Here is an 11974-nt window from a genome sequence, read left to right as displayed (position 1 = left end):
TAAATTCAACATATTTCAGAGATCCCAGTCTTTCTACGAGAGACTCGAGTCTCTCAATTTTTCAGTTTTATTCACTCAGTCTCTCTGTGGGAGACTGGAATCTCTGAATTAACAATTTTATCGTTCGAGTCTCTCATACAGAGACTGTGGGAAATCCATAAAAACACATCGACAATAACTGAGAGACTGTGAAAGACTGTGAGAGACGCTCTCAAAGATGCTGAAAGACTGAAGAGAGATTGAAAATTTTTGTCTAGGGTTATGTAACGACAACGCTGGCCTCAAAAGCCTGAGGAAGAGATAAACCAGGAAGCAAAGTTCGTATGTATGTTTATAATGTTTATAATGACATAACTATTACTCAGATTCCATATAAATATATGGTTACGACGAAATACTCATCACTCCCATGCCTACACAGGGTAAAAAGAAATTTTTATGGATTGTCTCTTTTAAAACCAAAATTCTATAACAGATCTTGTTTATGGTGCAATCTAAAAGAGCTTTGCGTATGGTTTAAACATTCTTAATATTACCATACAACTTGCGTAGGTTTGCAGAACAAGTTGACAACAGAGACAATAGTGCAAACGTTTTATTATTAAACAGGAAACAATAAGCTCGACAAAACAATAACGACGAGAAGGAAGAAACCGACCGGGGGATTGTCAAAAGCCGCGGTTCGAAATACAATGGACCAATATTTTTAAATTGTCGAGAGCTCATCACATCATCGCTGATGATACCGATCTTGCATCTCGTCATATTTATACATAAGTACAATCGTCGCCCGGGGCGAATATCTAACAGAATTTTATAGCAAAGCCGCACTGTCGAAGTCATAAAAAGAAAAAAGAAAAAGCAAGCTGATCACGAAAGGTATTATACGAAAGGAACTAGAGGGTTTTTAGCCAGTGGTGCAACTTAAAGTTTTAATAATAATATTGAAAGAAGATAATTGTGGCCAGGATTTAAAGTTCATCTTACTATAGAATATAAACTATATCTAAATAAATTGGTCTGTAGTACTCATGTTTAATGTTGTTTTCCTCTGTGTCTATCGCATTCGTCAAAAATATCATTGCAAAGTTGAAAAACACCTTTAACTTTCGGAAATGATCATTGGTACTTGGTCAAAATAAAAAAAATAAACAACTGATAACCAGCAAAATGAGAATAGACAGAAAAAATGTGAACAGTCGTATTATTAACAAAAAACTATTTTAGTATTTACCAGAAATTCATCGGGAAATGGTACTTACCTTCAAATTCAAGCCTTAGTAAAATTCTTGTCTAATCGAACATTTTTTTGTGTAAGTTTAGGGATTAAAAAAAAGTGCGTTGTTTGAAGGATTACTGATTTTTTTTCAAAACCGAAATAATAAACTTGATGCATTTTTTGCACATTAGTAGATATATGTCATCTGTTTTTAAGTTTGGATGCTAAAGAAAAGTTTCATTTGGTGGGAAAAGGTTCCTAGTATAACAAACAAACTTAAAGGCAGATTGCCTCATCGCAATATTTCTGCTAAGGATTTCAGAGAAAGTTTTGGTGTCATTGCAATAGACATAAATATGATTTTGTTGTAAATTTGGAACTAAGGGAAGTAACGTGTTGCCTATGTTTAGGGTTGCCATCTCTAAAATTTGGAAACCTGGACAAGACGCGTGAAAACCCCGAATTTTAGAGTCCAGAACCCGGACATGTCAACAGGTTTTTTTAAACATAGTCAGTGTAACAAAAAACAGTTGAAAATGTCATAAATCACCCTTTTATTTATTTTCAGACCTTAAAATTAAATTTAGTCATTCTTTATCATCATTTTCAATGTACTTAACAAAACAGATCCTATAAAATAATTCGAAGTGGTCTGTATTCTTATTACTCTTATTACAGTTTGTTACAAATTGTTTTAATAATCAGTTAGATTTCTTTTACGTGTGTGGCGGGTGGCCCAAGACTTTAAATTTTTAAACCAGGACTACAAATGAAGCCCACCCCCGGACGCTCCCCGGATGCCCTCTAAACTAGGACAAATCCGGGGAAACCCGGACGGATGGCAACCCTACCTATGTTAAATGAAGTGTGATCATTTTCTGTTTTGAGTTGATTCAATCTCAGCTTTGGATTTCATCTGCCCAAGGCCGAAACGATTGATAATTTGGACATATTCACGCTTTCTGAATAATAAGAGGCCAGGTGCGATAATATCCACCTCCGTGATGATGATAATCGTAGAGATACGATTTTTTAACGAGTACGTAGCACGCCAATGGACGCAACTCGAGGGCCCCTTTTACATGCCCGCGATTAAAACACGCAATTCGTAAATCGAGAGGGGTACCTACACTTTTCCTTTCCTCTTTTTCGTTTTTAACAAACAGCCACAACAAGCACCAGAAGAGAGAAAGAATCGAACAACACACAACGAGAACAAGGCGAAACAATGAGGCCCTACGTTAGAAGACAAATGAAAGGCGCGGTGGGCGGCAATCCTATAAAGAGGGAACGAGAGAGAGAGAGAGAGAGTTATTGATGACTGGGCGTTGAATTACGATTATTGATTACTCTTCCGTACGACACATGCATAATATCTATCTACCACATTAAAGGTATATACGTATAAGCCATCAACATAAACCGATGGGACGCCGTCGTCGTAACGCTACGCCACACGATGCTGCACGACGAACCGGAACTAAACACTCAGTTTGGAAAATAAATTTAATTGAACTGATGCTGTTGGTCTCACTGAGTGAGAAAGGGTACAATTATTTAAAAAAGAACAATCCGATAAACAGAAGAATCTTTAGCATTGATTTGTAGATTTCCACAGATTACCTACAGTGTGTAACTCACTTGTAACGAGCAAGGAATACATGTTGTACTTCCAAAAGAAAGGATTTTGTATAGGAACGGACTGAAAGAGCAAGAGGCTACCAATTTTAGGTAACTGTGTCATCCCAATGTCATGATATGAAATTAGCCTAAAAGACGGGGTTGAAAATTAAAAGTCATTTCCATGGTTTTTAAAAAAACAAAGCTCAAACATAAGACAGAAAAATGAATCTTGTTTCATATGTAAACATTTCCAAAAAGAAATGACCACTTACCATTTGGCTTCAAAGGGAGGAAACTTGAAAATTTATTGACAAAATGGTGACTGAGTGGTTCCAACTGAAAGAAAATTGAGTATCTATGCATTGCAGGTGTGTTTGTAGTCATTAAAAAAGAGAAATCAATAAAGGAATAGGTTGAAAATAAATGGTCTTTTGTATCATATTCCAAGGAATGAAAGCTCTGGAATAATGAAAGCATTAAGGGATATTTCTGTACCCTTCAAAATAAAAACAAACTGGAGAAAGGTTGACAAATGTCCTTCTAATTTATGCCTCCCGTAAGTGCTATCTTCTATATATTCACCAGATAGCAGACTAATCTACCTCGTCAGAGAGATATCTAGTAGCTCGTTCAACTTTTCTTTCAGACATAAAGGGTTATAGCTAAAAATATATTGAAAGTGATGATATTGATGACGATTATGATAAATTTATTGACACCATCTCGGTGCTTTTGAGATTATCGTCTTCCTGAAAGCTATAGAATTATCTCATCGTTTAGGAATGATTTCCATTCTATATTGAATGTTAACAATAAACAAGATGTTAGTTAGTGATCGATCCGTCTAAACAAATGGATTTGCGAGTCTTTTCGAGGTCATAGGTCGTAATAATCATCGGGTAACGATCTAAATGGATTTTTGATGGTTCCAGCTTTGCAGGAATCGACGGAGATCGCGATACGGCGGATTTCTCGTCGAGATAATCGCCATCGTTCGCAATGAATTCCTTGCCGACCGGATCGAGCGAGTGGCCGTTGCAAAAACGGAGTGCGTGCATCTAAGGGTGCGGTGATACGGCGCACTCCCCCGCGCGAATTGAAGAGTGGGTGTGTCCGGGCAAATAAATCAAGAAACCGCGCCGCCACAGAGAGACCAAGCACTTTACCCTGCTGATGTTTGTACGTTTTCGTTCGTCGTTCTGCTGCGGCTTTATTATTGTCTAGTGTGCTTTGACTCCCCCGCATTGGTCCATAATATGGATCGTGTTATTGTCGAGCACAATCAGCGGTTTACCAGACCAGGGGCATTCAACGAAATGAATAAAGTTCCAACGAAGATGAACCAAAAGTATTTATCCTTCTGTCTTGTATTTGGAAAATTGTGATGAGAGATTTCAAATCAATTTACATTAGCGAATTTGGGGCCGGTGGGGGTGCCTGGGTCCCCCACAAAAAAACTGTTTCCTTTTCTGATACAGTAATATCCTAGTGTAGCCTGATTAAGAAAGCCTTTCGCCATCTTTGCATGAAGGGATGAGTGCCCATCCTCAAGGTTTTTCCTATAATCCTTTTAAATCCTCTTATAGGTATATTCTTCTCATTTCCTAATGTATTATCCTGATGTCATTGTTGGATTTAGGGTTAGTTTCATGAGTCCCGTTGCAAAAACAGAAAATTTCTGGAACACCAAAATTTCGTAAAAAAGAAACAAAAAGATCTATAGAAACGGATAATTTCCTAAAGAAAACTCCTGATTTTGTGATATAATAATTACTAGGTAGTATAAAATACAAAAAGGGCCATATCAGACGGAACCTGTAGGGTTCTAGTCAAACCTAAATCCATTACTGCATATTATCCTCGCATCTTGTTAGCACGTCCCGGACAGTTTCGACGGAATATGGATGCAAAAGTTGGTCCGTAACTTTTTACGCTCTACGGCGTGCTGATGCGATCCAAAGATATCGAAATCGTAATCTACAGTTGACGGTTCCACCAGAATACTGACTTCCATGATCTTTTTGTGTCCTATATATTAGAGTTCATGAATATTTGAATATATATTTTTTTGGCCTTTTATCGAGTTAATACAGTATGGCATACAATTTCGTGTTTATTACCAAGTTCTTTTATATTTCTTTAAAATGGACACGTGTGCTTTGAAATAATATTGTAGGCGATAATAAAATTTCGATTTCTCGGATTTCGTGAGCTTTCGAAAATCGGATAGGGCGGAGATGGGGTGTGACAGGAAATGCGTGGACGACACCCGATCTATCGATATTATTTCCTCGCTTCCCTATGTATATTCGACTCGGTCCTTTTCCGAAGAAAGTTCCGGAACTACATACAGCTATAAATTCATGACGCAGTTGAAATATATATAAACTCATTGACCTCCTCATTGAATCAACATATTTTCGCAAAAAGCTCAGAACCGTTCCGACAATAGGGGACGACAAAGAAAAGGGTGGACAAAATTTATTGATGTCTATCTCGATTTCTGAGCACGAATGCGAAAACGTTTGATGTCAAAACGCTGTTTTGTTAACCGGACTATAAAAGGGTTGAACTAAATGCACCTTAAAATAGGCCACAGTTGCTTTAAAAAGGAATTAATAAACAGAAGAAAAAGGTTTTCCATTTTAGTTTTGGTACGATATGGTGATATATATAGGGGCAAAAGATTAGTATGCTTAGATTTGCAGATGATATAGCATTATTAGCATCTAGCACGGAGGAGTTACAGTATACAAAACAGTATTTTATGAAAATAAATAAAAGTAAAACAAAAATACTGGTATACAAGGGAAGAAAAACTAGGGAAAGAGCGAAAATCAAGATAGGAGACGAAAAATTTGAAGAAGTGGTCGATTTTTAGGTATCTAGGAAGTCAGATAAGTCAGGACGGAAGGAGTAGTAGCGATTTAAAGCAGAGGATAGCGCAGGGTTGAATCGCCTTCAATAAAAAAAAGTCACTTCTGCGCTCGCGAACGGTTAATTTAGAAATTCGAAAAAGATTGTTAAAGGTGTTAAATGTTTGGAGCGTTGTGCTGTAAGGGTGCGAAACATGGACAATGGGCGCGGCGGAAAAGAAAAGGTTAGAAGCGTTCGAAATGTGCTGTTACAGGCGAATAATCAGGATACCGTGGATAGAGAAGGTTAAAAATTAAGAGGTATTAGAAAGAATAGAAGAGCAAAGGACTCTATGGAATTCAATAAGAAATAGGCGAGACATACTAGAGGTAGAATCGGGAGTTAGGAGGGGTATAGGTAGACCTAGATTCGATTACTGTTGGCAAATAGTTAAGAATATGGGATGTTGTAGTTTTAGGGAAATACGAAGATTAGAACAGGATAGGAAACAGTGGAGGTGCATGTCCAACAAGTCTTAGGACTGATGACCTTATGATGATGACAATATAGTCCAGCAATTGGATATAGTAGTTAAAGCCAATCATTTCAAAGTTCATAAAGTTGACCAAGATTAATCATAATTGAAAATAAAAGCAATAACTTATCAATCGGTGTAGAAGTTTAGATAAAATTAAAAAATTTTACTGAATCTAGAATAATTTCTAACACCAGGTGTGATTTCTAATCTTTTCCTAATACAAAGAAACGATGACAAATACAAAGTTATTACCAATAATGGATCTTCGTCTGTTATTATCTGCTTCAGTTGCGACATAAATTTTCTGTGCCATGAACAGAAAGTGTGTCCATAATAACTAGTGGTCAGTCGCCCTTAACGATTGGTCATTTGACCGAGTGGCATTGATGGTTGCGTATGGTCGCTTTTATCGCGGTAATAATGACAGACGCTTCATACGGAACACAAAGTAGCGTCTCGACACTGGCATTCCCCTCAGATATCAATCATTTATTTTATTGTTCTACTATCTATTAAGCAAATATTAGGATCTGTCAAATAGGTATACATGCACCATCTAGTAACAAAACTTGTAATTAGAATAAGGGACTGTCCATTCTATGCTTTCTAGTATCTTACAATAATTATTGGACTAATACTGAATTTTGTCAATAGATGTCTCTTGCACTCACTTGATGGTGAAGAGATTTGTAATTTTTTGAAAATTTTTCTCTCTATATACTATCGAAAATCAGCAACTTCTGCTAGTTTTTCGTTTCTAGATTTTATAGGACAGCTAACTGTATGACTATCTCCATTATGTACCAATATTTCTGTTTTATTCCTATTTATTTTCAACTTTAATATGTTATTGTATAAGTAATTATTTGCAGTTTTTAAAATTATTGAAACTGGCGCCTGTAATTGGAACAAAAGAAAATATTAATTTTCGATGTTATTAATCGTTGAGAAGGCATCAAGCGAGCAGCAGTTAATGCTACCTATACCCATTATATTATAGTAGGTACTATGTTAGTTGAATACACAAAACTAATTTATTTAACTAGACGAAAAGGCCGAACCAGAAGAACTAGCGTGAAATCGATTTCGTAAGGTTCAGCAGTAAGCGGTGGCGTGCTTGGCGCCGACCCTCTGGCCACCGACTAATCTGCTTTTCTTAATTATATTTTTCAAGATTCATATCAAACGATAAAGTAAACCGTTTCTGCTAAAATACACGGAATATAAACATATTCCTATCTTTATTACTACATTATTCAAAGGAGAACGTTTAACATGAAGCTATTCGATATCAATAGGTATCTATTTTGACAAAAAAATCATAAAACTACCCCGCGCACCGAGCTTGGTCTGTATTCTGTTGAAGCTGCCAGACGCGGATCGAGATTTCGATCTTTTTGGATCTCATCAGCGCGGCGCAGGCAGCTCCGACAGAACACAGACCAACTTTTACTTGCTAACTTTTAGAAAATACCACAAATGGCGCGGTAAACGCCATCTGTTTCTAAAACGCGCTGTTAAGACAGCAGATAAAAGTTGGTCTGTGTTCTGTAGGAGCTGCCTGCGACGCGCTGATGAGATCCAAAAAGATCGAAATCGCGATCCGCGTCTGGCAGTTTCGACAGAATACAGACCACTTCGAATTATTTTATTCGATTATGGTAACGTGCCTATCACGTTGAGGTTAGCTACGCCGGGATTCGTTTCAGCAAGTAGATATCCATATATTTAAATGGACCTTGTTGGAGCATACGTAATCCTAAAATGTAGCATCGTACTACAGATGGCGTTTACCGCGCCATTTGTGGTATTTTCCTTTGAAAGTAAGTACTTGTACTTAATGAAAAACTTTTTAGTCGTAATAAGATATTGGGTACATTTACTAAGCTAGTGATCGAAACTGATTAAAGTACCCCGCAATTTTTGATTAAAAAAAATGGGTTTGAATCGATTGTAGTAAAACATTGAAAGAATGACCAAAATGGTAAAAAATCTCAATGAACGAAGTTAAAGGAATATTGAAAGCAATTCGAAAATGTTTCACAGCCGTAGTGATGAGAAACGCTGAAGAGTATAAACCGATCCTCTACCTTCGCTTTTTTTTTTTTTCTTTTTTCGGCTGTTTGATACAATCTATAAAAATAAAATTATGAAACCTCTCGAAACGTGAGCGAGCGAGAATCGACTAGAGGATTTCAGACGTAGGTATACGGCACACATGGATGCGAAAGAGGCCCAGCTCTTTCAAACAAAAAAGGGCCGCGCAGCATATTTTTCGAGCAATTTTCTCGGGCAACCTATAATTACACCCCCCAAGCGGGCCCGTAATTTGGGCGAGGGCGGCCGACGTCGGAAGGAAGGCGCGACGCGGGACGTAACAGAGGTCCGGTCCTTGTTTAAAACGATGTCAATTACCTCGCTCTGACTGACTGACTGACTGACTGACTAGCCCGATGTTCCACTGTTTCTAGTTCAACAAAATTTTTTCCACTCTGAAAATTTTAAATTTGTAAGAGAATTAGAAATACGTAATTTAACGTCTATATTTTTGGGAATCCCCAAAGATTGTGTTCTTGTAAAGCCTTCTAATTAATAAGTCAAAAAATACGTTCGCATATCAGTATCGTATTCCTGCATGGCGAAAGGACAATTTTGGGTACTAAAAAACTACCTCCGCAGTAGTCGATGTCAACTAAATGCCACTAAATTCGTTCACTGTGCTTTCAATATAACATCAGGCGAAAGCTTTAAGCATTTGAGATTTAATTGACTTTTTTGAATCACAAAATCCCGAAGAAATGTACTTTAATAAATTGAGTTCAATGAGTGGCAACAATTGTGTTATTATTTCTAATAACTAATATTTTTTACGACAAGGAAGTGAAGAAATGCTGAAGGTAGGGCGGCCAGATTTAACTAATTAGCTCGAGGTGACAATGAACCTAAATACGCCCCTGATTTTAGCTCTTTTTTGGAGCAAGGCTAATCGTAGTTATGTAATTATAATCACTAAGTAGCTTAGAGGTACATATTATGAATTAACTACTATTTGCTCATTTACATTTGTTTTTCAAGAAAATAAGGAAGCCGTTTAAAGCACGTCAATAACAAAATGATATTATCTGTTTATTTTTATAATGGTAGGGGTATTTAGTAAGTAAGTAAGTAGATTGTATATGTACTAGGTATATGCAAGGATTTTATGCATGTTTATCTATTATTATCTGTGCGGGGTATGAGTAAACACGATAGCAAACTGAAATTACAACACTGACACATGTGTAATACTTGGGTTACTTATTCACGTTGCAGGGGATACTAATTTTTGTAACGGCCGCATATAAAACCAGTTCGAAAATTGCTGGCAGCGCTTATTATTATAATACATTTTTTCTCGCATATGTAAAACACACACGCGGTTAACACGTCAGTAATTGGCTGCAAAAGAAAAATATTTGCATACTTATACGTAGGTACGTGCTCTCATATAAAATAAAAATAATTATAAATCGAGCTGCAACAACGGTTCTTGAATTGTAAATGATTTTTCGAATGCCTTAATATTTATTAATTAATTTTAATAATGTAAGTAAGTAAAATGGGCCGTTATAAATCATAAAATCATAATCAGAGATCCTTAGGTTTCGTATGGTTAAGGATGACCATCTTCTTTAAATATTAAGAGCAAGTGCTTTGGTTTGCTCACTGTATGCAGCGCCATTGTGGAAAATTGTGTAGCGCCACAAAAGGGATTGAATTAATGGATAATGCGTTATCACAGCCAACGTATAGGTAACAAAAAACTACTGTCAAAAGACTACAATAAAATTTGAAATTATGCACCCCTTATGTGACCACCCCAAGCTGTCGCTTTTTAGAAAGTTGGTAATAAGATAAACAGAATGATATAATAGGTATAAGATTAGTGTGCTTAAAATACTCACTGTAGCAAAGACCAGATTATTGATTGTTCCCACTCGAGAGTCATCAATGCCCAATAATTGAGCAAGCGCTTTAGTTTGCTCACTATATGCAGCGCTACTGTAGAAAATTGTGTACCGCCACAAAAGGAATTGAATTAGTGGGAAATGCGTTATCACGATCAACGTATAACAAAAAACTAGTCAAAAGATACTACAATAATTATGAAATTATGTACCCCTTATGTGATCACCCCTAGCCGCCACTGTATAGAAAGTTGGTGATAAAATAAACGGACATGATATAATAGGTATAAGGTTAGTTTATTTAAAATACTCGTAGCAGCAAAGAGCAGATTATTGATTGTACTCGAGTGTCACCAATGCCGCATAATCTCCAAAGACTGAGCAAGACCTTTAGTTTGCTCACTATATGCAGCGCTACTGTAGAAAATTGTGCACCGCCACAAAAGGAATTGAATTAGTGGACAATGCGTTATTACGGTCAACATATGACAAAAGACTACAGTCAAAAGATACTACAATAATTTTGAAATCATGTACCCCTTATGTGACCACCCCAATCCGTCGCTGTATAGAAAGTATATAATAAGATAAACAGAATGATACAATAGGTATAAGATTAGTGTGATTAAAACACTCACTGTAGCAAAGACCAGATTATTAATTGCATCCACTCGAGAGTCATCAATGCTGCATAATGCCCAACAATTGAGCAAGTGTTTTAATTTGCTCATGCCTTGCATCGATACTGTGGAAAATTGTGTACCTCCACAAAAGGGATTGAATTAATGGATAATGCGACATCACAGTCAACGTATAACAAAAAACTACAGTCAAAAGACTACAATAATTTTGAAATTATGCACCCCTTATGTGACCACCCCAATCCGTCGCTGTGTAGAAAGTAGGTAATAAGATAAACAGAATGATATAATAGGTATAAGATTAGTGTGTTTAGAACACTCACCGTAGCAGAGACCAGATTATTGATATTACTCACTCGAGCGTCATCAATGCCGCATAATGCCCAAAGACTGGGCAAGTGCTTTAGTTTGCTCATACCTTGCAGTGCTACTATAGAAGATTGTGTACCGCCACAAAATGAATTGAATTAGTGGACAATGCGTTATTACGGTCAACGTATGTCAAAAATATTACAGTACAAAGATTTTGAAATTATACACCCCCAATGTAACTACCCCTTACCGTTGATTTTAATTTTTTTAAATCGTAAAATGAAAACAAAGCAAAGAAATACAAAATCGCCTTCTACCATAGAACAGTGACAGGTGTAGTCCACTGTATTAGGCATAGAAATTGGATTCCATTAAAGAGTGTCAGACCATTCTAATATTCCAGTTAATGAGCAAAAACACTTGCAATTGTACAAGTGCATTGCGACATGTGTTGTGCCACGTTGTGTTTCTTTTTGTGTTAATTTCAGTGTCTTACGGTCTACTTTACACCCATAACTTAACTTTAGTTCCTGATTATAGCAACGTAGCATCTTAGATTACCGAGTTCCTGTTTCTATCGATTTATTGATCGACTGATTTAGTATATTTGCACGGGGTGCTTATCCTTTGATCACGGCAAAATAAACATCCGAAGCCCATCCCTTTCTAATGTATACGAGATGATAATTCAGCGTTACAAAACGAAACAAATCAACCGTGCCCGTCACAGTCCATATCGCCACTAAATCGCGTCGACATGTAATTAAGTATCGTTTGAACATTGTACACCAACTGATATACATATTCGATCATTTAGATTCTACTCTACCCACTTTCA

General features: G+C 36.7%; 1 protein-coding gene across 1 annotated transcript in view; it reads right to left on the bottom strand.

The window, feature by feature from the left end:
* LOC108736219 (transcription factor Sp9) overlaps positions 1-11523 on the bottom strand; it is an 86539-nt gene extending 75016 nt beyond the window's left edge. Inside the window, exon 1 of the mRNA XM_018468570.2 lies at positions 11454-11523. Within this exon, the coding sequence (XP_018324072.1) occupies positions 11454-11492 (39 nt within the window). The 5' untranslated portion in view covers positions 11493-11523. The remainder of the gene's footprint in view (positions 1-11453) is intronic.
* Between the last annotated feature and the right edge of the window lie 451 nt (positions 11524-11974).

The sequence above is a fragment of the Agrilus planipennis genome, unplaced genomic scaffold, assembly GCF_000699045.2.
Source record: "Agrilus planipennis isolate EAB-ADULT unplaced genomic scaffold, Apla_2.0 scaffold114, whole genome shotgun sequence".
Lineage (NCBI taxonomy): Eukaryota > Metazoa > Arthropoda > Insecta > Coleoptera > Buprestidae > Agrilus > Agrilus planipennis.
This window is presented reverse-complemented; position numbering and strand designations above follow the sequence as displayed.